The sequence below is a fragment of the Centropristis striata genome, chromosome 9 (assembly GCF_030273125.1).
Source record: "Centropristis striata isolate RG_2023a ecotype Rhode Island chromosome 9, C.striata_1.0, whole genome shotgun sequence".
Lineage (NCBI taxonomy): Eukaryota > Metazoa > Chordata > Actinopteri > Perciformes > Serranidae > Centropristis > Centropristis striata.
Genome location: NC_081525.1, coordinates 17,323,904 through 17,350,144, shown reverse-complemented (window position 1 = coordinate 17,350,144; position 26,241 = coordinate 17,323,904). Strand labels below are relative to the sequence as shown.

At 37.9% G+C, this 26,241-nt stretch overlaps 1 protein-coding gene across 1 annotated transcript in view; it reads right to left on the bottom strand.

Moving 5' to 3' along the window:
- Positions 1-26,241, bottom strand: part of LOC131977526 (gamma-aminobutyric acid receptor subunit gamma-3) — a 75,241-nt gene that overhangs the window by 26,436 nt on the left and 22,564 nt on the right. The window contains exons 3-4 of the mRNA XM_059340878.1: positions 26,011-26,078; positions 721-941 (exon numbers count right to left, since the gene is read on the bottom strand). Coding sequence (XP_059196861.1) covers positions 721-941; positions 26,011-26,078 — 289 coding nt within the window. The remainder of the gene's footprint in view (positions 1-720; positions 942-26,010; positions 26,079-26,241) is intronic.

Here is a 26,241-nt window from a genome sequence, read left to right as displayed (position 1 = left end):
TGTTTTCTCAAATATCTTGTTAATTTTAATGCCTGGTACAACTAAATTTACATTTATTTGGACAAATATAATGATAACAACAAGAGTTCATAAGAGTTTAATTTAAGAGCTGATATCTTGCCACTTTCCATGGTTTTCTTGATAATGATTTTGGTTATTATCAAGAAAATCATTGAAAATGCACTACAAGTAAAAGTCCTGCATTCAAAACTCACTTAAGTAAAAGTACATAAGTATCATCATTAAAATGTACTTAAAGTATCAAAAGTAAAAGTACTCGTTATGCAGAATGTACCCAATCAGATTGTTTTATATATTCCAAATATATTATTGGATTTTTTAAATGATTGATTCTTTTATGTAAGCAGCGATTTAATTTTCCCAAGGTAGGGCTCATTTTAACTACTTATTATACTGTTATGAGGTTTAATTTAAAAAAAAAAAAAAAAAGTCTAATCACTTTAAATTGATTATGTTTGTATGTTAAATCTCAATCTGAAAAGTAACTAAAGCTGTCAGCTAAATGAAGTGGAGTAAAAAGTACAATATTTGCCTGAAGTAGAAATTCAAAGTAACATAAAATGGAAATACTATAAATTGTACTTGAGTAAATATACTTAGTTATATTCTACTACTGCTGTAGTCATCCCTTTACATTATTATATTTACTGTACCAGGAGCAAAGTGGCCAAATAAAAAAACTTTCTTTTCTGTGTTTACCTCAAGGTGTAAAGTATCTTCCCATCGTTCCATATTCTGAGCAGCTGGTTAGGCATTGTAATCCAATGTGAATCTGCGTTCTTGGAGTTTCTGAAGATGGTATCCGGTAGCCAGATAAGTCCAACCATATTGCTGTTCAAAGTCAATTTTTTCATTGTGCTGTTGTATCTGAGACGGCTGTCTGTCCACGTCTGGGCAAAGATGATGTCAATTTGGTATTCCTGAAAAAGAGAAAATCAAAAGACATGTAAGTGGATATACAGCACTGTGTCATTTGATGCCATTTCGTTTTTCAAAAAATGTCACTAATGCTGTTCTGTGTCCTCAGCTAAGGCTTCACCTGCTACTCAACAGTATTGATTTTCTTTTGAGATGACACTGAATAGAAGGATTATGTGTTTCAGCAACACATCTCTGTAAGCCATCTATCATTCATCACTTTCACCAGCGGGAGTGTTTCTCATTTTACTTGTTCACTGGCCCATATGTCGAGCTCAGACCTCACCTGGCACCTCTCAGTGATTTGCTTAACTCTCCATTGTGCTGACAGCAAACTCTCCGTGGCTGCTGTGCGCCTGAGCCTGTGGTTTCGAGTGCCTGTCAGCACCTCTACAGCAACTCAATTCTCCTTGATATATGTTTGAAAAGGATAAAAATTAATCATTTACATGATTTTAAGTGATGTATGGAAAAATCAGACACAGTTCATGCTGGTTAATGCATATGCCAAGTTGCTCTGCAGCCCTGAGGAGTATGTGCTCAATCAGATCACTGATGGAGTTATAGCCGTACTAGCTGCTCTGTGAGCCTGGACTTGGGTGCCAAGAGTAAACACACACTGGAGATAAAGTAAGGTCTCAATACCAGCCTATATTTTCGGTCACAGGTAAAATTATGCAGATCTGGTCTCATAATAACACCATTCTGGCAGGAAATCAGTTAGAGTGAGCCACGAACAATATAAAAATTTACCTGAGCTAGGCCTGCCCCTGCAAAAAAAATAGATGTACCCACACCGAGTTCTATTGGCCAGTTACTAATAACAACGACTGTTCACAATGTTTGTTATACACAATGTGTGAGTGTGTGTGTGTTGTTCTTACAGGCGCGTATCTATGAGTTGCCAAGCCTAAACATGACACCTGGAAACCCAAACTGTGCCCTCGAAAATCTGTGAGAAAAAGATTATGAAATAACTAGCAAAGTGGAAAGTTACATTTACTCTGCAGAGCATTATAATTATCTAAATAGAAAAAGCTAAATGCTAATGTCACAGTGCAAAAGAAAACCAAAAAATGTCCGACCATGACAAACCTTTGTTCATACAATTGAACTTTTTGCAGCACCAACTCACATAAAACGAAACCTAACATTGGTGATATATTTTGACATCAACAGCAGAACAGCTTTTGCTATGCTTGTATGTATTATTTTAATTAAATACAAGCAAATATATACTTCCCATTAGGGCTGGGCAATATGGACCAAAACTCAGATCCCTGTATTTTTAGGCCAAATGGCAATATACGATATATATATATATATATATATATATATATATATATATATATATATATATATATATATATATGCCCAGAGGTTAAGGATGCCGACTGCCATTGTGGAGACACGGGTTCGAACCTCAGCCTGAGGTACAGCACAGTGTGTGGGGGGCTTTCAAAAACACTTCAAAGGTAGCGTTCATTTGCCATTTCTTGTTTGTTGCGAATTTCTGGATTTCAATCAACACAGAGGAACAGAAGACAGGTAAGTCCATGTGAGCCCAGGGGGTTGAGCCAGCTCGATGGGAGAGTGTTTTTAGTTTATTAAAAATAAACTAAAAACATATTGTATTTTTAACTCCACAACATGAATCTTAGAGGACCAGGACAAGTTTTTTTCTTATCAAGATGCAAATTTCAGGTCAGTGAATGGAATTGTTTTTTGTTTGTGAGTTTAATTCCTGCTGGTTTTTCCTCTTGTTGTATGTTTATTCATGAGCTCAGCTGTTGTATAAAAGCTGCTGAAGCTGTGTAGTTGAAATCTCCACAGTGTCTCCATGCTGAGGAGTGGTACAAAAAATAATCTGATGTGCGAGTTAAACACACAAAGCACAATGCCCCTGTAGGTAAAGGCCTTTACAGAAAGAAAATAAAAGTCCAGTTGGCATTTGAACCCGCAACCTTAAGACTGTGAACTAGTTTTCTACCAGCGGAGATACTGGATTCTGAGAGGTTGTTCAGATATTTCAGTGTAGGCAAAAGTGGTGGGCCAATGGATCTAGGTATCCCACAGTAACATATAACTATTTCCTAAAATGTAGACTAGTCTATCTAACTTAGGGGTAGACAACCTGCGGCTGTGGAGCCACATGTGGCTCTTCAGGCCATCTGCAGTGGCTCCCTGTGCAACAAGTTCTCCAACCTGAACGTGTCAACACAACCATTTACGACACGTAGATACGTACAGTACAGCAGCGCGTTGAGAAATACACACAAATACGGTTTGTGGTAGTAAAAAAGGCTGCAGTATCTGTGGATTTATGTTGTAACACCACTGACCTAGGTTGAGGGCAAAAATCTCCCTGGTAAGACGTTATAAAAGACAATTTAAACAGTAAATAAATGTACTTAAATGCCGGAAGTAGTTACAAGGGTCATGTGAATACTGCAAGTTACGTAAAAAATTTAAGTTACATTCAAAAACTTGATTCACGTAACTTATAAATCATTTGCTTTTGTTTTCACATGGGATGCGAACCCCGCTCTCCTGGGTGAAAATCCACCCTTTGTTAGACCCGTCCACCTCCCCAGTCTCCTACCAAGGGTTTGCTTTGCCATCAGTCGTTACTACTTCAGCAAGATGGCGGCAGAAGCATTGCAGCGGTTGGTGAAATATAATATCGCTTGTTTTTCGCTGCTTGTACACACAACCTACATTGACGTTTTTAAAGGGAGAACAGGCTGCCCTGTAGCTTTGACAAAATAATTATATGAAATAAAAGTTATTTGTCTGTACGTCAGCTGCGGATAAGCGGTTAAGGAAAATGAATTAAATTTCTTAACATTTTCATTTATCGTAGGTGTAGGCCCAAAGCAATTTGTATTCATCAATTGTAAAAAAAAAATGTGTAGCTTATATACAGCAATACATTTTAATTTATTATTATTATGTTTATTTTTTTTTAACATTTTAGTCAACTAAAATGTGCATCATAGCTTACCAAAGTCTACAGCCCAGTGCTTAACCTCTAAATTTTTACAACTTCAAGTGTAGTTTTGAGTTTCCTCTCAGTTCGCTCTCAGTTCCAAAGCTCCTGAGATATTTCTTCGGTGCCCAGCGTCTCAGTTGCACTTGCTGCATTCTGACAAAATAATATTAATAAATGCTCATTATGACCTATTAGTAATGTTGATAGGCTAACTTAGTAGGCTGTTTTATCTTCATTGTAAGGCTCAAAATAAGGTTTGGCTCTTTTGTGAGTAAAGGCTTCCGACCCTTGATCTAACTCATTTGACTTCCCTTCTGGTGATGCTGTTTTTTTGTCCTTTTTGAACACCACATGCGAGGAGCCATCGAGTAAATAAAGATTGATAAACAGAACTACAGGTAAGAGAAAAAATGCAATGTATATTGTTGGGGGAGTATTGTCCCTTCAAATCCTTGCCTCGTAAAACTACAAACCAAGACACCAGATAATGGTTTCACAATGCCAAATAATCTAGAAGTGCATGACGTCTATATCAAGTATCGCATCATTCAGATGGGATATTTACTGTAATGCCAGAGCCTTTTCTCAAGACCTGAGACCAAATACAAATATCAATACTGATCATGCTGTATTGTGTACATTAAAAGTCAATTTTTGGACTGTTAACTGTAAATGCACACCTTACACAGATTAACAAAAAGATTATAGTATATATGCACACACATAGCTGTAAATTAGGGGTGGGCGATACGGCCCTAAAAGAATATCACAGTATGTCAGTTTTTTTTGTTGCAATAACAGTATTCATGAAGATATGACAAAATACTGAAAATATATAGAAAATATGTTTTTTTAAAATGATTTTCTGAGTCTGAATAAATGAAAATTTCACAACAAAACAAAAATCAACCATAAATCTAAATTGTAGTGTGAAGTGCAAATCTCAACAGTTGCCAAATACTAATACTAAATAATAATAAAAAATTACTCTTGAGTCTTCAGTTGCAATATGGAAGCATTAGAAACTTGTGTTTCCATTTATGTACCTTTATAATTCTACTTCACTACATTTTAAAGGGAAATATTGTATTTTTACTCCACAACATCTAGCTGCCAGCTTTAGTTACTTTTCACACAAAATGTAACATATGCACATGTTTATAAATTAAACCACATATCAGTATATTAAGTAGCTGTTACCTTTTGACAGTAAAATGCTGCTTACATAAATGCATCAGAAATAATTTCCCAACAATATATTGAGAATATATAAAACAATCTAAGTGGGGTCATTCTGCATAACAAGTACTTTGACTTTTGTTACTTTAAGAACATTTTGTTGTTGATGCTTTTGTGCCTTAATTTAAGTAAGTTTTGAATGCAATGATCAAAAAGTAGGAATGTTGTCATTATTGCTATATGCATTTTTTTTATCATATAAAAGATATGGTGGTATAATCGTGAAAGATACAATATGGCACAGCCCTACTGTGAGTACCTACTCTGTTAAACATCCGCAGCTCTTTAATTTGATTTTAAATGTACCAGGATTGTGATTAAAGAGCCACAAACTGCTGCTTTACGTTAACAGACTGGTCCTCACTCTGTAGTCTCACTGGTTTTGACGATGATGCTGCTGTGCAGGCTCAGCGGGGCACATATCAGCTCACACAAACCCAAAAAGCAACAGTTCTTAGGATCCAACAGTACAAGATAAAGACGTAACATATAATAAAATGAATAATAGTCAGCCCTCCTCCAGCAGCCCACACCTTCTCATACAGCTGCCACTGCCTGAAATGCATTTGACCTTTTACCCAGTCTCTGCACCAGTTTGAATGGCTCGCCAATTAGAATGAAGGCTATAATCAAGACAACCACTGGGTGTTCATGACCTTTAATTGTGTGGAGCTCAGGGGAGTTGAAAAAAGCTGAACATTATGCAGCATTTAATGACCAGTGGAGGAAAAGTGCTGCAAATCAAATAAACAGAACTAATATGAGCTGAAGCAATCGCATCTGGACACGGTGAGATGCAGATGGAGGCTGAGAGGTTAGCGTCCTATAGCACAGCAACATTTCCAGCTTTGTTATCTCTGATATCATTTTATATTAGAAGGAAATTTTGTCTATGCTGAAAGAGGATCGATCGAACTCCCCCTCCCTGCTGCGTGCAGCTGCTTGCAGCCACTACAGCAGGCATCGCTGTAGAGAAAATGGGTCTTCACCTCAGCCGCCTCAAGGGAGCTGCTATATTAAGCTTTCTGATCCACTGTATATTACTGCAGTAAAGTAAAATAAAGAAATACAGTAGGAATAGCTACACATGATACATTCCTTCAAACTCAAGTACAAGAGAAATAATCTCCTAAGACATCCCAAACACACAAAGAAATACTGTCATGGTCTTTTAACCAACACTAGTTTTAATAAAGCTCACATGACACCATCGGAGGCCCTCTGCGAGGACTTTGCAGACCACTTCAGAAGTAAGATCGATGGTATCAGATCCAGTCTTTTATCCCAGAATGTAACTTTTTACACACCTGAACCATCGCTCTTATCTGAGGAAACACTGGAGAGTTTTGCCCTGGTTGATGCAAGGACACTTGGTCGAGTTTTCTCCCAAGTAAACCCAACAACCTGCCTTTTAGATCCTATTCCCACATCGCTCTTAAAATCATTTTATGCTTTCTTTGAGGAACAGATTTTAAATGTTGTGAATTGCTCTCTTCAGACGGGTGTCTTCCCCACTGCCTACAAAACGGCAGTGGTGAAGCCCCTTCTGAAGAAGAGTAATTTAGACCCCAACATTTTAAATAACTACCGGCCTGTATCCAACTTACCATTTTTAAGTAAAATTTTAGAAAAACTGGTTTTTAACCAGTTAAATTATTTTTTAAATAGAAACAACATTTTAGAGAAATATCAATCTGGTTTTAGAATGAACCACAGTACCGAGACAGCTCTTTTAAAGATTTTAAATGACTTCAGGTGTTATTTAGATTCACAGAAATTAACAGTCTTGGTTCTACTGGATCTCAGCGCCGCCTTTGATACAGTAGACCATCACATTTTATTAAACAGACTCCGAACCCTGGTCGGCCTCTCTGGTACTGTTTTTAACTGGTTCAGTTCTTATCTCTCAGATCGAAGTTTCTTTGTAAGTATGGATACATGCTCCTCCAGAACACATGAAATCAAGTGTGGGGTTCCCCAAGGGTCAATTTTAGGTCCAATTCTTTTTAATCTGTATATGCTTCCCCTTGGGGACGTCATCAGGAGACACGGCATCAGCTTCCACAGCTATGCTGATGACACACAACTGTACATCGCCGTGTCTCCTGATGACACTGAGCCAATTGATTCCCTTTTAAACTGTATTTTAGATATCAAGTCATGGATGGCAGTGAACTTCCTACAGCTCAACCAGGACAAAACAGAGGTTTTAGTCATCGGTCCTGAAGGCAAGAGAGAGAAACTTTTACCAAAACTACGAGATTTTAAAACCTCACAATGTGTAAAGAACCTGGGCGTCATTTTTGACTCTGAGCTAAGTTTTATTCCTCATATTAAAAATACAACAAAGATAGGTTTTTACCATCTTAAGAACATAGCCAGAGTCCGCCCGTTTCTCTCCCAGGCCAACACGGAGGTGCTGATGCATGCTTTTATCTCTTGTCGTTTAGACTATTGTAATGCCCTGCTCTCTGGTCTTCCCAAAAACAGCATCCACAACCTACAATTATTACAAAACTCAGCCGCACGCGTGCTGACGAGGACCAGAGGGCGGGAGCACATTACACCGGTTTTAAAATCACTGCATTGGCTCCCCGTGTGTTTCAGGATTGATTTTAAGGTTCTTTTATTAGTTTTTAAATGTCTTAATGGTCTTGGGCCATCTTATCTATCTGATATGCTTTTATCATATCAACCCTCGCGGGTCCTGAGGTCCTCTGGCACCGGCCTTTTAATCATTCCAAGAGTTAAAACTAAAACCTACGGGGAGGCTGCATTCAGCCATTATGGCCCACGCCTTTGGAACAGCCTGCCAGAGGACATCAGGACCGCAGAGACTGTTGATGTTTTTAAAAGGAGGCTCAAGACCCACCTGTTTGGTCTAGCTTTTAACTGATTATTTTACTATTTATTTATTTATTTATTCCCGTTGTATTTTAGTTTTTATCTTTTATTTTCTATCCTGTTGTCTCTTAGTCTTTTAGTTTTTACCCTATCCTGTTGTCTTTTAGTCTTTTAGTTTTTATCTTGTCTTTTAGTCTTTTAGTTTTTATCCTGTCCTGTTGTCTTTTAGTCTTTTAGTTTTTATCCTGTCGTGTTGTTTTTTAGTCTTTTAGTTTTTATCCTGTCCTGTTGTCTTTTAGTCTTTTAGTTTTTATCCTGTCCTGTTGTCTTTTAGTCTTTTAGTTTAATTCCTGTTGTCTTTTAGTCTTTTAGTTTTTATCTTGTCCTGTTGTCTTTTAGTCTTTTAGTTTTTATCCTGTTGTCTTTTAGTCTTTTAGTTTTTATTCTGTCCTGTTGTCTTTTAGTCTTTTAGTCTTTTAGTCTTTAGCTCCAGTGTTGCCTCATGGGGGCCTCCTCACTGGGGGGTGTGTTGGGTCTGCTCGTGGGGATGTGGTCTTGGGGACTCCCTGGGCCCGGGGGGCTGGGCGGTTCTGCACCATGTGTGGAGTCCGCCTCGGTCTCCCCGGGTCCTTGTGGTCTCTGTGACGGCGCCCTCTATGGCCGTGGGCTCTGCCACCTCTCAGTGTGGATGCTCCCACAGGTTGCTTTTTCCTCATCTGGATCCTCGGTGCCTTGCCATGTCTCTACACTGTCAATCAATATGTGCTGTGTGTGAGTCTGAGTGTGTGTGTGTGCGTGCATGACTAAATGCGTGTGTGCATGTTTGTGTATGTATACTTACAGATGTGTATGTGGGGGAGGGAGGGGTGGGTTTTGTCATTTTTATTGTTTGTTTTTTCTTATTTTTTGTAAAGCACTTTGTGTTGCATTTTTATGTATGAAAAGCGCTATATAAATAAAGTTTGATTTGATTGATGGTGGATTTTCACATGAACGTAATGTCATTAAGTATTAGCAAAAAAACTTTTTTTCAGTTTAATATCCATTCCAATGGACTGACAACTTGAATGTAAAAAAAAATCCCAACCAATAGTGATATAGTTTTTTTTTCGTGAATGGTTAATTTTGCTTTAAAAACATTGCATAGATATTTTGTATTTTAACAAAATTATTGTTTATGTTTTTTGTGTGTAAATATTCTACAGGATGCATTAAAAGTTGAATGTATGATCAGAAATCAAATAAGAATAAATAAAATTTAATTTTTCCCTTTTCATTTCCCCATTTCACTTACAGTGAACAGATAAAAAACAAAACAAAACAAAGTAAAAGCTATAGATCTTTCATCATGTTTGTTATTATAGTAGTAAATAATATAACATATCATGTTCACATATCAAATCATGAACTTTCACAAAATGAATGATTACAATGTGCCTCACGGTCGATAATGCATGCTGAAAAAGGGAGCGTGGCTCTACTGCAGTCCACTATATTTGATGTGGAACACTGTGATTGGTTCATATACAACCGATCATATACATTTGTGCAATTTGGTGGAGTTGCATGACAGTAATCTTAGATCTGGATACTCTAGAAAAGGTATGTCCATTGGAATGGATGGGGGAATCTGAATGGATTACTATTGGATGGATTTTAATATTTTGAATATCTGTTAATGCATCTTCTGTGTGAGATGAAAACTACATTTCATAATGAAACCTCGTATGATGACAATAATAAATCCTTGAATCCTACAATGGAAATACCACCTGTATTATTGAGATGTACCTTTGTTAGTAGAAGAAGTCTGAGACATACATACTGCATGTGTCTGTCCACATACTTGTGAATTCTTTAGTCTGTGGCTGTCTTTCATGGTTTAGTCTAGTCGCCTTAGTTACAGTTCAGGAAAATTCTCATGCTACAGCACTGGTAGAAGTTGACTGGCTTGCACAGATCCCTGACCTCAACTCCATCCGTTGAATTGGCATGTCAACTGCCAGCCAGGCCTTATCAGCCGACATCACTTTCTGACCTCACTAATGCTCTTGGGGTTGAATGGGGCAAATCTTGGCAGCGAGGTTTAAATCAGCAGAGTGGAGGCATTACTGGATTTAGAGTGGAATATTAATTAGCTGCATATGGGTGTGATATCCAGATGTCCACATATGATGCACACTAATGCAGCAGAGACACTAGTTACACTAGATTTTATTTTGAAGGCGCAAACTGAGAATGTTGGATTTTGCATTTGTATGGGGTCACTTCCAGTTTTTATATTTCATTTTTACAAAGGACTGTTATGTTAATTTGCTGCAAAACTATATTTTGCATCATTTTGATGTAAGGTAAAATGAGGTAAATCCATATAAATTTAAGTTAGGATTTTGCCCTTGTAAAAAGTTGAAGAAATAGATTTGATCACCCTTCTGAGTGGGTAACACCTCTGACACACCCACCAAAGTACCTCAAAGCCACCCAAGTCCATTTGGTAAGTCCGAATCAGAGGGTCAGTTTATAAACAGACCGAGACTCTCTCTGCAAGTGGTCTCGGACTGGTTGTTTTGGTCCGCACCAGTGTACAATTGGAGTGTTCACAAGCAACCAAACAAACTGTAACAAGGATTAACCACACCAGAGTTAGATTAAAACGGACTAAACTTTGGGTTGTAAAAGTGCCCTTAAACACTTTAGAACCATTTTTTCCACATCCTCACCAAAACCAGCCTGAACTGCTTGTTGATGGTACATAAGCTACCTTTTTTTTCTTTTCTCATTTTCAACTGTCAATGTAAAACTCTCTTTCTGCCTAATGTGATTCCGTTTTACTTAGACACTGTGTGTAAAGTGAAATATTTAATTCCATCATTCATCATTCTGTCCTGTCCAAAAGATGTCAAGTCGGGTCACACTGAACAGATTTACTCATATAATGGAATATTTTCTCATCAATTTTTAGATCATGTGGACAAATGGGGATATTACTCATTATTGAATATCTGCACGTGGCTTAATGTCGACTCTGATATGTGGGGAATTATTCTGCCACAGTTTACTCAATGTTTAAAATGACCAGAATACAAATCAGACTGTGACTGGGCTGACTAATGGCTCAGGATGGAAGAAACAGCTGAGATGTGAAGCAGCCTGCTAGAAGCCACCGACCACGATGACACCACTGCTCTGTGCAGCCTGCAGTGGAGCAGCTTTTGATTTGTGTGGAAAGAGAGGGGAGGCTTATTCCACTGACCTTCCAGTCACCTTATGCAAATAAGAGAATTATTAATGATTTTTGAGAATTTTATGGATGAACCTTAGTCCACACTATGTCGTCTGAGCTTTGAAGGATACCCCTAATCATTACATTGTGTATATGCAGGCATACAATACGAATTTTTCGCGACGTGAAACTGTGCAAAATTTTGCATTGAAGTGAATGGGACACATAAGCGCGCACACTCCTCCAGATACACATGCTTCACACACACAAAACACACACACACACACACACACAGGTAACTTTATGTGATTTTAGTTACACACTCCTCCAGATACACATGCTTCACACACACACACACACACACACACACACACACACACAAATAACTTTATGTGATTTTAGTTACACACACACACATGCACACGTAAGCGCGCACACTCCAGATACACGTTTCTCACACATACACACACACATTTTGAGGTTAAAGGGCATAGGTTGCTGTATAAATAAATATTTGAAAAGGAATGCTTGTTGTAGGTGTGCTCCTTGTATATAATATAGCATCATAACAATACTAGTATTAATTGTTTGAAATCTCTGAAGAATCTCATCATAGTGTACACACACCGGCAGTAGCCCCCTTGGCCCTTTCAATATTTCCCCATTAAGCAATTCAAATTCACTCATTTAGCGCAAGGAAGCTAATTACACCATGTTTTCCATCTTACACCGAATGACATGGAGAAACATTATCTGTATCCGTTTTTGTTTAACCAACAAAAATATCCATCTTTGTATCTTTATTCAGATAGAAGACTGGAAATCGGCAGTCATGTTAGTTCACTGACAATGCAATTTTTGGGTCTTACAAGCCTCAAATTGAATGTTGGCATATAACTAATTATGAATTATATTTTCACATACATGTAGCGTACTTTTCATAATTTCGAGAAACATAATAGCAAATGCAGAGACATGTCAACAATGGCTTTTTCTTCAGAATAATAAAGACCAACTTTGTATAGAACAAAGTTGTTTCCATCACATTATTTGTGCTGTCCAGAATAATGTATTATTGTCATATAATGAATAACCTAGTTAATTATCAGGAAGGTGTGCAGCTAAAACATATAGAGCAGTTTTATGTTTTTTTTTCTTTGTTTGATGGAGAATGTATTGATGAAAACATCCAACACAAAACTTGCCATTTTAAATGTCTTCTTTCTTGTGTCCAGGTTTTTTTTCTTTCTCGGTATATTTTGTAGTTGTACTGTACCACTTACGTCTGACATTACTATCAACTCAAGGATGATTTTTGAGCTCACCGAGCCTTTTTAACTGAGCAGAGAACACATACTTGTATATTAAAGAAAGATTGTAAACTTCCCAAAACCCGGGACTTCAATGCAGCAGATACTGTAAAGTAGTGCGAAGTATACCTCTCAAATGTAAAGCTAGACCTTTATGATTATGCAGCAAAAGGCATGCAGTACATGCTGTATCCGTCCTGTGCTTTGAGACATCTTGTCATGTTCCGTTGTTGGCTTGAGGTCTCTTCTCGTGTCCTCATTAGAGGAAAGGTCGTTCAGAGAGAGGAGACAAACTTTCATCATCCACCTGGTGTGAGCTGCTGCTTTGAGTTTTTGTCAAGTGCACACAAGCAGTATGTTAGGGCTGTAAATTCTTATAACTCACATGATTTCATTGTGAGTGTTAGGATGCAATAAAACCAAGTTCTGTAATGATGTTTACAATATTTTTGTCTACTCTGTATGCTACAGCATGCTAGTGATATCACATGAAACTAGAACTAGAGCTATGGGTAACCACGAGTCTCCCCTTTGTGTGTGTGTGTGTGTGTGTGTGTGTGTGTGTGTGTGTGTGTGTATGTGTGTCAGTACTCCATACTAGGCAAATTATGAAATACACATGCTGATTATAATTAAGTGACAACCTCCACGTCTGTAAGTAAAGCCAATGCTAAGTGCCTTACACCTGCATTCTTTCTAATAGCCAGTAGGGGGCGACTCCACTGGTTGCAAAAAGGAGTCCGATTGTAAAACGGCCTATTGGAAAATGACCCTACTTTACCCTACTTGTTTTATTACCTCAGTTAACATTTTCCTTCAGAGTTTATGGTCTCAATCGCTAGTTTCAAGTCTACTCCACATGATGTTCATGTAGTAAATTATGGTTAAGAGTTAAGCCTGATTTCCACCGGGCGCGGAACGGCCGTGGAACGGTTGCACCGCGGTCACCATTGCTGATCGCTGCCACTCTAATCAATGAGCCCATTTCCACCAGGCGCACCGTGTAACGTCTCAGAAGCGTCCCATCTGCAGCTCTCCGCTCTGCAGCTCTCCGCTCTGCAGCGCAATCATTCCGTAGCTATTCCATTTCTATTTTTGACGCAAGCCGTTGCTAAACTGCGTCAAGCTCAACAGAGCAGATTGCACCAGACAGGAAATCCGACTCAGAATCAACGTAATACACTTCAGCCCCCTTTCAAAATAAAACACAATACGCAGTTCATGTAGCCTAAAACTACTTCACATCAACATTATGTTATGACCGGGGGCACCAGATCAGCAATCAGTCAATCAAAGGGTATCAAAGGGCGCAGCCGTTACACGGCCATTCTGCACCCGGTGGAAATCCCCAGTTAAACCGATGTAATAATAATAAAGCAGGGTATGATTTAGGGAATAGTTGCTCAAGGTGCAACTTGGTTACTAGATGGCAGGGCACTGGTTGTACAGAATGTTTGTTGAAATAGTGTACAAAGCTAAATCAAAGCTAAAATTAACCTACTGTATGGTTCTGCAGATCAGGTACTCTGATTGCAAAACAGAAAAACAGAGTGAGGATGCTGAGTGCTGTGGTCACACAGGTACCATAAAAGTCATTAACACTGGTAAAACAGGAAAGATATTTTTGTTAGTTCATTACATGCTGATTGAACCACACTAGCAGAATATTAATAATAATCCTCTGAGATCTGTTCTGTTTGTGGCGTTACCAAGAGCCTCATTACAGTATATGATCCTCATGCTGATGACTTCATTATCCAAATCTTCCAGCCATAAAAATGGGAAAAAAAATATGTGATGCACCACTCGGGGTTTATTGGGTGAAAACATAGTCTTCTTTATGTATCTCAGCCATCTTGTAACTACGTTAAAGCAGCTGACCCATCAATTGAAGAAGCATTTGAATGAAGCGAATAATAATTTTTCAAGGCTGTTGAAAAATCACAACAGGTATGAGCCAAACAATTAGAGTAAGCCGAACATTTCAGGAACATTACAAATGATTACTGTCTTGTGAGCTAAAGAAAAACCACAGTGCCGAGGATGTTGCAGTGGTCCTGCCAGCAGCCAGCTTACACAGTGGGAAATGAACTGGCATGAATATTGTATTTCTCTGGGTACCCAGTGTGTGATAGCCTGCGAGTGGGCAGCTCTCTCCACAGGGTGAGAATAGCATCAGCGACCCCACTGGCACCGGCTTTTGGTTTGGCAGGAATTCCTGGATTACACCAGGTTGCCTTGGACACTGCATGACCCACAAGTGTAAAAATAGAGTCCATATTATCACAAAGAGGCTCCTCTCTCCAACTTAACATATTTTTTTTTTATCGCTTATTAAAACATAAGCTCAGCTTATTGTTTCCTTGGAATGGGTCATTCATGGTGTGCATTATTATCACTCTGCCTCATGATGAGGAAATCAATGAAGAATAGACTGCTTTCCAGGTGCAGTAGGTGGTGGTAAAAAAATGATGCCACATGTCACGTTGTGATAGCTTAATTATGGACATGATCAAATTTAGAAATGAAGCAACCAGTCAAAATACTGTTTAAAGGTAAATTTGTATGTAGCAGTTGTCCTTGCATTTTTAAGACATTACTGCACTGCTGTCTTTAGCTTGAGCTAGCTGAAATTAAACAGGGAATTCAAGTGAGAAATAGCAGTTGGCAACAATGATAATGCTAAAAGTAACAATGGCATTTAAAAAGTAACGTTAGCATTTAAAAAGGAACGTAAGCATGAAAAAAGTGACGTTATCATTAAAAAGTAATGTTAGCATTTAAAAAGTAATGTTAGTAGGGGTGCACCGATGTCCTTAATTTTGCGGGATCTGCGATCGGCCGATTCTTTTACGTCAAACTGATCTTATCTAGCATCTTATCTACCTCGATAATAACCCCCCCCCTTAGCGAATATTTTTCAAGGAAGCGACTGGAGACAAATCCAGCGACTCCTTCTTACTCTTCTTAACGAGCCGCTAACGAGTCGGAGGCCGGCTTGTTAAGAAGAGTCGCCGTTAGCGGCAGTTAGCTACAGTAAGCTCTGTAGCAGTACAGTGTGTATGTGCTGCTGCTGCAGGAGGTGTTCACTTAGCGATCTCTGTTTGTTTACAACAAGCAGCGGACACTCTGCACAGTTAGCAATGCTGGTTAAATCACGATCACTATGTTTATGATCAGCAGAGACTTTGTGCATAATTAGCCATGCTGCTTTCAGCAGCTGACGTTGTGCACAGTTAGTGACGGTGAAAACCAAATGTCACCTCCGGAGTCTCTAAATCCCTCTGGGGGGTAACTTGTCCTGCTGTGGACAACACCCTCTCCCCCGTTTGTTTCTTCTTCTACAGCTTGACATCTAGCCGCCACACTGCATCATCAAATGCTACGCTGCCCCCATGTGGAAGGCACCAGTAATACAACTTTTTTTCCTTCCAGATATAATGAACTATTCGATTTTTTATGATTTAATGACAATTTGAATATTCGAAAATCGATGCCCATCCCTAGTTGTATGTATGTTGTACTATAACGAAACCAAAACCTCAGGACACTTTATTTATGGTTGTAGTTCTTTTGTTAGTTTGTCCTGTAAATTGGTGCTATTTGTTTTAAGTTCAATATTTTATTATTTATGACATTGTGATTTCCTTTATTTGTTTAAGAAAAATACTGCTGTGTTATTGTTTTTCAATAAAATAAGATTCACACATTGAAGGTGTGTGCTGTGAGTATAAAAAAAATCGGTATCGGCCAAAATCGAAATCGGCAGGTCAGGCTTTTCAAAAATCGGTGATCGGCCAGAAAATTGCAATTGGTGCATCCCTAAAATTAACTGATCTTCCATGCAAATGATGGAGGCTACTTTATCCATGCACAGGTGTGGTGGAGCCATTGGGGCTCTGCAGACAGAGTCCTTCTTGTTATTATCTTATTTTCTCCCCCAGGTGTCTTAAAACTACTATTACTTTTTTATTCTTGGTCTTTTCCTTCTGGCAGGGATAGTATGCTGTTAATCAAAGGGCTTTGAAGAAAAGTTATTGTTGTATGAATATTTTTACCCATATTAACCCACTATTTTTTGTTGTCTATCATGTAATTGTTATACAGGGTGTCCATAAAGCCTCTTTCCAACTAAAACAATGTATTACAAAAGCAAATGAACAGACAAATGATTGAAATTATTACAAAATGAGGAGGGTTTTTTTTTTGCCTCATTTAATCCACCTCTACATGGGCACCATTAGTTGCATGAAGCACATCAATATGGTACTCAATTTCTTGCAATGTTCGCTGTAGCATAGCCTCATCAATGGTTGCAATGGCATCAGTGATCTTTTGCTTTAGGTCAGTAATGTTCCGTATCATTGTTCCATACACGATATATTTTATTATAAATTTTATTAAACCAGGAAAACCCCACTGAGATTAAGACCCTTTTTTTCAAGGGAGACCTGGTCGAGATAGGTAGCAGCAAATACAAAACAGTTACAAAAAAAATACAGAGTTAAAACACAAACCAAGGACAAACAAAAAAGCAAATATGATTACATTTACAAACAGATTATGGAAAACACATACATGTACATGTCATTTTAGATTAAAAGTGCTTAATGATATTAACTCTGTTAGTTTCCAGTCATTCTGTAACTTATTCCATGCAAAAGGTGCAAAGTAGACAAACGCCCTTTTACCCAATTCAGTACGGATATATGGAACAGAAAGCAACAAAAGATCTTGAGAACGGAAAGAATAAGGACCAGTACTTCTATGCGCAATTAAGGTATAAATATAGGTAGGCAGTAGTCCTAGCATTGCCTTATATATAAAAGTAGACCAATGACTGATCCTTCGATAACTCACAATATGTCAAAGCTTTAACATAACCCCACAGAAAAATATTTTATTGTTTGAATTAACCATGATACACATTGTGCCTTCTCTATAGAGGTTAATTTACCACTACCTATTTCATCAACAGGGTACCTGAAATACACAAATGCAATGTGACTTAACACTTTGATAACCACTGAGTTAATACAACAAATCTGATTAAGATATCTTATCAATTGCCTTTGTAATATTTTTTTGAATTGTAAAGAGACTTTATGGACACCCATCTGAAAACTTTTCAAGGGGAAACTGGTGGTACACTTGGAAGTGTTTGACTTAATAAGGTAATGAAAGGTGCCAGCTGTAACCAGCTGTGTCTCTTTTGGGAAGAAGGTTCAGCTTGGCCTTCACACCCAGCCTTTGATTAATGTCATGCTGTGTGCCTTGATTTGGAACTCGGCATGAACTTCCCAGCTTTGGAAATCCATTTGGCCTACAGTAAAATTAAATAAATAATACGTACCAATTAATCATTTGAATAAATGCATAAATAAATAACACTGATTATGTGATTAATTTCATCAGTCTTCATTCTATACATCTACTGCTGAGATAAGATTTTCTCAAAATGCTAAATGTACAACCAGTTTGTTTAACATTGCTTATAAAAATGGATGTTGTTGTTTCAAATGTTTAACATCCTCACTGTGTTTCTCAGTGTACCATCAGCCAGAGAAGAAGAGTCTTCTTTTAACAGTAAAGTAATGAAGCTGTTAAAAAAGGAACTTAAACAATGGAGTGGCGTCTGTTTCTGGGAGGTTTGAGGGTGAACTTTTTGGTACCTCTAACCTTTGGAAGTTATTTCTTACATGTAGTACAATGGTGTCCTTAAATTTGTCAATGAGAGCTTATCTTGTCCTCACTTTTTTAAAACATGCCGTACAGTACAGTGTCTATGTAGAAGGCTTGCTTCCTTCAGATCGACTTTAAATACAGATTCAGTTAATAAGGTCAAGCATTTCCCCAGCATTTCATAAACAGACAAACAGCACATTTTTTGTTGTTGCCAAATGTAACATTAACTTTGAGGTTTTCAAATGTAAGTTCTTATAATTCATTAATATCATAATCACTTAAGAATGACAGAAGTAAGATGTTCTATGTATATCAGTATCTACTGTTGGATTAGTTGTATTAAAATATGGTGCAGAAATATATGTTTCCCTCTCATGAAATAGATTAAGTTTGGTGATCAAAAAGGCTGTAGTCAAGACCAATTTCATCAAGTCCAAGTCAATAGGCAAGGCTATAGTTTCTTTCTAATGCTAATATAGTGATTAAAGAGTTAGAAGTAACCCATCTATAAACAGTATTGATCTATCTTCTAACATCAAACAAATCTCACGCATCATGTTGGGCAAATCAGGCAATGTTCTGTTCAACTGATCCCAGATCAACAGCTGAAAACACTTCACAAATAGCCAAACCCAAGATCAAGACAATTCTGAGTCCAATTATGCCAGTGAGTGGGGGAAAAAGTCCAGAATCAAGTACTGCAGCCCTGAAGAAGACTTGAAACTAGCTAACAGTTAAATGTTTACTGAGGTAATAAATCCAGTAAGAAGTAGGGTAATTTTCCCATTAACTTTATTAGACAATCATTGCACTTCTTTTTGTAACCACTGGAGTTGCCCCCTGCTGGCCATTTGAGAGAATATGGGTTTAATGCACTTCTGCATTGGCTTTATTTTTCACACCTGGAGGCTACGTCCACTTCTTTTATACAGTCTGTTTGCCACCAGATACATGAAAAACTAGTTACATTCCCATTAGCTGCAACTGTACATTATGTTTACTGCTAATGCAATAAATGTAACAAATGTTACCATGCTAGCACACCAAACGTTACACCGAACGATGGTAAATATGGTAAACAATATGACCCAATACTCATTCTTGAGTAGTAATCTAGTAACTTTAAAAAGTTCTTATATTATTTTATTTGCTTGGGTTTTAATTTACTTGAGGATATTTGACCACTAAGCCAGAACATTGTCAGACTATGAGAAAGAGCCAGCAATGATTTTCTTATCAATTACTACTCCACTTAAACAAGACTTTGGAATGGCTCAGTCAATTGGTTACATGACCCTGTTAATTTGTATTTAATAGATATTTTTAGTACTTGATGTGTGAGCGGTACAGACAACGGATGCTTCTTTGTCTTTCAAGGAGTCAGTTTGAGCCACTTATCTCCTGGACACCTTCCTGTGCAGATATTCCCTCCCCAGTAAGTGGTGCGAAATGGATGGAAGAATGGATGGCTAGATTGATGAGTCGGAAGCTAACTCGCTGTTTTCGCCATTCAGGCATCAAGTGATGTCACCATTTGTTAAAGTACTGTACAAATGTCAGTGATTTACTGTGAATGGTGCTTCAGCGGACTCCAGCAGCCACTCAGCTCAAAACTTTCAGTATGTGGGCAGTGGTGTCTTATTGTCTAAAGGCTGAGAATAATACTTTAGAGCTGTAATGGGCATTAATAAGCCAATTTCCTTTTAATTTTTAACTTGAAATTTCTCCACAGAATACTTTTCTCTTTGATTGAACGTTTGATGTGAAAATGGCCTAATTTCTTCTGAGTTTCTTCCGAAAGCAAAGGGAATTAATCACTGTCTGTCTCCTGGCAAAGTCATGACACCCAGAATTATACACTGCATTGTAATTAGAAAGAATACAAGTATGACAACTGATACTGTATATGAATTCTTCTCAGACAATGGGGCTTAAAATTAGCTTGTCACATAGAGGGGGTGCTGAGTGCTTGCTGTAGTAGCACTGAATATGTACTAAAAATTCAGTAGTACTCATTTAAATGTAAATACAGGCTCTCATGTATGACATCTGAATAGTACAGGAATGCAAATATAAAGAACAGGACTTTATATGGTTACAATATCCCATAGAAGACAGGCGCAGCAGTATTTCTAAGGACAGAATATGACAGGATTGACAACAGGCCACACTGTTATTTATACCACAAGTAGGCAGGCAGAGCAGTTGGCTCAAATTGTATTTGTGTGACAATAAAAATTCATCCAAAAGCAAACAATGATCACTTGTTGGCTGTTCGTTGGAGAGCCACACAGGTGTGTGCAAGCATAGCTTTTTCCTTTTTCAGATATTCTGACCCAAGTGTGGCACTCAGCTTGCATAACCAGCAGGTGTTTGAGAGCTGCATCAAGTTCAGAGAAAAAAGCTGATGTCCGCTCAAAAAGTAGCTGAAATCTTTTTTGAGATACAGAAGAGTCTGAACATTTGTCAACTGTAGACACAAAATCACTGCGGTGGTGGCAAGGAGCCCCCACACATACATGGTACAGGCACATGGGGTGTTTTCACTTAATTTAGCTGATTATACCTCATCAAGACTGTGTGTGGGTGGGTGCAGGCTGTGTAATTGACAGCAGTAATGTCGCAAATGGAACAACTTACACCTGCATGTTACATACTTAAAACTTAAACCTGTGACTGTATATTTTATCACCCAGAATAACGGAACGGAACGTGTGTCGGGGCTTATATCAGCATTAAACTCAAAGTAAAGTTGATGTAAGCTTAAGCTTAGCTTTACAATTAAATGAGAGAACATTTCAGCCTGACTGAAGGCAACATCTTCAATCTCATACCTAAATAATTGAAGGAGTAGTTTTTCGGCAGGGGAAGCAGCTAGCCACCTCCTCTCCAAAGTCCAAAATTTCACCTACCAGCACTTGTAAAGTTGCTCATCAGCATCTTCTTAGTTAATTATGTGAACTAATAGAAATGTCAAAGCAACAATACATGGTTTTTGAGCTAGTTACAGAGCAGTTTAATAAGTTAGACTCTAGTTTCACACCACTTAATTAATTGGAAACATAACATGATCATTTATATTAGTGGTTCATGTGAAATGTTGATAGAATGTGAGCCAAAAGCTGTCCGATGTGGGATACAGTTATGCTACATAGACACTATATGTTGAAGTGTTTGGCATACAGGAATCAAATCCTGTATTTTTTAAGCGGAAAAACTTTGGTGTATAAGTGGATAACAGAGTTCGTCAAGAGGGCAAGAAACGGAAGGTCTTTAATTCACGGACTTCATGTCATAATTCATATGTCCAGAACTTTGCAGCTAGGATCCTGATGAGAGCGCGGAAATATGATCATATCACCCCCATTCTCCACTCACTTCATTGGCTCCCCGTTTCCGCCAGGACTGAATATTAGGTTTCCCTCCTTACTCATCAATGCATCTACGGAAATGCCCCCTCATATCTCAAAGAACTACTCATCCCACAAAACACAACACGCTCCCTCTGCTCCACCCACTCAAACCGCCTCCACACACCAAGAACCAGACTCAGCACCATGAGAGACAGGGCTTTCTGTGCTGCTGCCCCGCGGCTGTGGAACGCCCTTCCTGACACCCTGAGGGCACCACAGTCCATAGACACTTTTAAAAAAGGACTAAAAACTTTCCTTTTTAGCAAAACCTTTGGTTCCTCCCATCTAGATGGTTTTTAGATTATGTATGTATGTTTTCTGTTTTTAGCTGTTTTTTCCTTTTTTATCCTTTTTATAATTAGACTGTTATGCTTTTAACCTGTAGCACTTTGAGATTTCCTGTAATGTAAAGTGCATTAAAAAAAAAAGTATTATTATTTATTATTATTATAATTCAGATGTCCAAGATGGCATTCCCCAGTTCCTTCAACAAGGCCATGGTTCTCACTCTCATTCACTCTGAATCGTGACACTCTCTCAAGGTCTACAGAGTCCAACAATACAGTATGTTGTCTGAACCACATGCCTCCTGCTCCTGTGCCACACAATTAGCTGTACGAAGGAGCTATTTGGTGTTTTGATGCCACAAAACTGGCTCTTGCAGCCCTGGATAGAGCGGTAATGAGTTGGAAAAGACAGCGCTGGTTTCAGATCAGTTTTCAGCCAACATCCTGTGCTTGAGTTTGGGTTTGAGCCAAATGATCAGAGTCTGGCCATTTGCCATAAAACATAGACCTCATTTCAGAACACAGTATCCACAGAGGTGATCCTGATTAGATAAGTTGCCCGTGAAAATGCTCCGAACGGACCTTAAATCTGTCTCCCCTCTGCACTAAAGACCTCCTCCCTGATCCCAGTCCATCTGACCATCTTTCTTACTCTCCCCCTCTTGACCATTCTTCACATACTCTCAACTCCATATATCCTAAAATCGCCTGCCTTGCTCCAATCTCTAATCAGTTTCCACACTGTCCTTTTTTCTTTATCCAACACAGTCTCCCTCGTCCCTCTCATATTCTTGCCCCCCCCTTATCCTCGTCCATGATTTAAAGCCTCTCCTGCACTCTGTGATTTAAACAGGAGTATAAAGTCACACCTCTGAGACTCGACCTTTGCCAGAACTTGATACACAGAGAGAAATGTCTCATAAAGTTAACATCTCTCAATTTGAAACGTATGTGTCTTAAAGCCACAGTGTAGCAACGACAGCAAGATATGACATGTTGCTGGCCAGACAATAGCTGTGGGACATGATTTATTGTTGCTTGAAAAAACAACTGTCATTTGCTATTTATTGTAGTATACAGTAAATACTGAAAAAAGTCTAACTTACGATTAGTACATGTATTTTAGATCTAACTGTACATGCATCCAAGAATCATTTGAGACGGACTGAAACCCAATTGATCAAACAACCAGTGGAGGTAATTTGAGATGTTCAGCCAGATGTTGAAATTAACGCATCACTCCAGTATGCATAGCTATAGGAACTGAGATGCATGAGAGGAGGCGAGGAAAGGAATTGAGGAGTTACAAACTGAGAAATAAGAAACCAGGATAGTGTTGCAGCTGTTTTCAGCTAAAAAGCTGCAAACGCCAGCAAGTTCAATATATGAATCTAAAAATGATGATATGTCAATGAGTTGTGCTTACAACTTGTTTTCACTTGTTTTTATTTCAGGTTTAAGTAGAGGACATTTTAAAGGGGAGGTACAAATAACAAGTGGTGGAAAAAGTATTCAGATCCTTTACTTAAGTAAAAGTACCAATACCTCTCTGAGAAATTACTCCACTACATGTAAAAGTCCTGCATTCAAGACTTACTTCTGTAAAAGTACTAAAGTATCAGCATCAAAATGTAATTAAAGTATCAAAAGTAAAACTACTCGTTATGCAGAATGGACCCACTCAGCTTGTTTTATATATTCCAAAAATAGTATTGGATTATTATTATTAGTGATGCAATTATGTAAGCAGTGATTGAATTTACTCAAGGTAAGCCTCATTTAAACTACTTATTATACTTATCACTTTAAATAATCATGTATTTTATGTTAAATCTCGACCTGAAAAGTAACTAAAGCTGTCAGCTAAATGTAGTGGAGTAAAAAGTGAAATATTTGCCTCAAAATTTAGTGAAGTAGAAGTATAAAGTTACATAAAATGGAAATACTCAAGTAAAGTACAAGTATCTCAAATTGTACTTAATTACAGTACTTAAGTTAATGTACTTAGTTGCTTTTCACCACTGCAAATAACCCATGTGTTGATCTATACAAAATAGTTTTCATCAAATTAAAGGCTGAAGATGTAAAACATATTTTTTTCAGATGGTTAAATGCATTTCAATAAGCTTTCATACCATCTACAAACAGGTGTGGCTAATAGATATTGTTAAGAAGCTCAGCTCATAGCAACAGACTTATGTCTTGGACGTCTCACCAGGACAAAATAACAACAACCTGCCAAGCACGGCTGCATGAAACTCTCCTCTCTGTCAAACTATGAGCAAGGCACATTTCAAGGTCAGACAATAAAATAAAATTAACTATATAGTGTGATTTGTGCCAGGCTTTTATGGAATGCCATCTCAGTCAATAATAAATAAATAAACAAACAAATATAAACTCCTCCAAAAAAGTTTGGAAACATTCGGTCAAATAGTTCTCCCCCCCTTAATAATATTAATTGGTGTTGTGTTATATATCGTTGGAAAACCTGATTAGTCACCTTAATAACGAGGTACAACTTGTAATGATCGTGCTTCTGTGGAATGAGCAACACAGCTAAACGTGTTGGTAGCCAGGTTGGTGACCAGCAGGAGGAGGAGGTGCCAAGCTGTTGTGACTGCGTATGGATCCACCACACGCTACTGAGGTCCCTGACAGTGAAAAAATGAAAAAAGAATTCCTTATTGCTGTGGGAGAGTACAATCATCCAATCCACCAAGCAACTCAAAACAAGAGAGGATTTTGGCATATTTGGGCACGAGCCACACATTTAGCTGTGTTGCTCATTCCACAGAAGCACGATCCTTACAAGTTGTACCTCGTTGTAAATGCGACTAATCAGGCTATCCAACGATATATAATACAACACCAATGAGTTTTATTAAAGGGGAGAAATAATTGACCAAAATAACGTTTCCCAACTTTTTTTTGAGGAGTTTATATGCCTCTGTAATAAATAAATACAGCTACAAATAAATCCTGAAATACGTAAATGAGGAAGTGCACACACACGCATGCACACACACACACACACACACACACACACACACACACACACACATAAATATAAATGCAAATATAAATGAGTCAATATAGTTCAGTACATTTATAAAAGGACATTTTAAAATGACTATTTGAATTTATTTTCAGTGACTTTTTGTCATAAAATATTAAATAAATGTGAAAACATTTATTTCACATCTCCTCATTTCATACATTGAAATGAATAAGGCTTGTTTATCTCACAGATTAACACCAGAACAATGTTTAGCGCACTGCAGTTCCTCCATCGCACCCCCTGCCACTAGGGGACTACTTTGATGTAATGTTTGCAGATTTGGTAGATCCAGCAGCAAATCGGGGGTGGTCCGCATAAGCTACAATAGCTTTGAACATATCAATATGGGACATTTATATTAGAGGTGGGGGAAAAAAACGATACAGCATAGTACTGCAATATTTTGCGTGGCAATATTATATCAATTCATGGCAGCCAAATATCAATATTTAGCGTTCCAGCGGGCCGGCAGTATTTTCGGGCTCACTTTCAGGAATATACTGGAGATACTGGTATCATATAAAACTAGAAGATCTAAGGAATCTATAGGCACCATGTGTCAGGGAGTTGTCGAAATAACGCTATAAAGTAAGGCTGATTTTTATGGTTCATTCAAAAAAATTCAGAGCAGTGAAGCTTAAAGTTGAGGAAAATAAATAAAAACACTGAAGTGAGATGAATAGACTGAGAATTTTCTCTTACTTGACAAAACAATTCTTTATTTTTTTTTATTTTTAATTTTGCGGACACAAATGCAGTTAAACAGCTAAATCGCAATATATTGTATCGCAATACTCACCATATCGTAAAATGCTTAAAATCTATATAATCTAATCTATATATATTTAATGCCTCATTTTTTTATTTCAGGATTTATATCATAGCCATACGTACTTTTATCTAATAAGTATTAACTGAAATGGCACCCCATGGACTTTGTGCCACAATAGAGACAGATAGAGAACTGCGTGTATACCAAGAATTGTACAAAGATAACCATGAACGGGACCGACTTACCATATTTATTGATGACACTGGTCCGATGCTGTTCACAAATATGTCCACATCTATAACAGTTGGTTTAACTATGGAAAAAAAAAGAAGAGAAAAATCATTATTGATCAACACAGTCTTTTAGGCACCACACCTGCCTCTTTTGTGAATCAAAGAGAAGCAAAGTGCAGTTTGATCGATGAGACTTTGTTGTTCTGAATCCTTTGAAGAGCGAGTAGCTGCTGTGAGAATCAG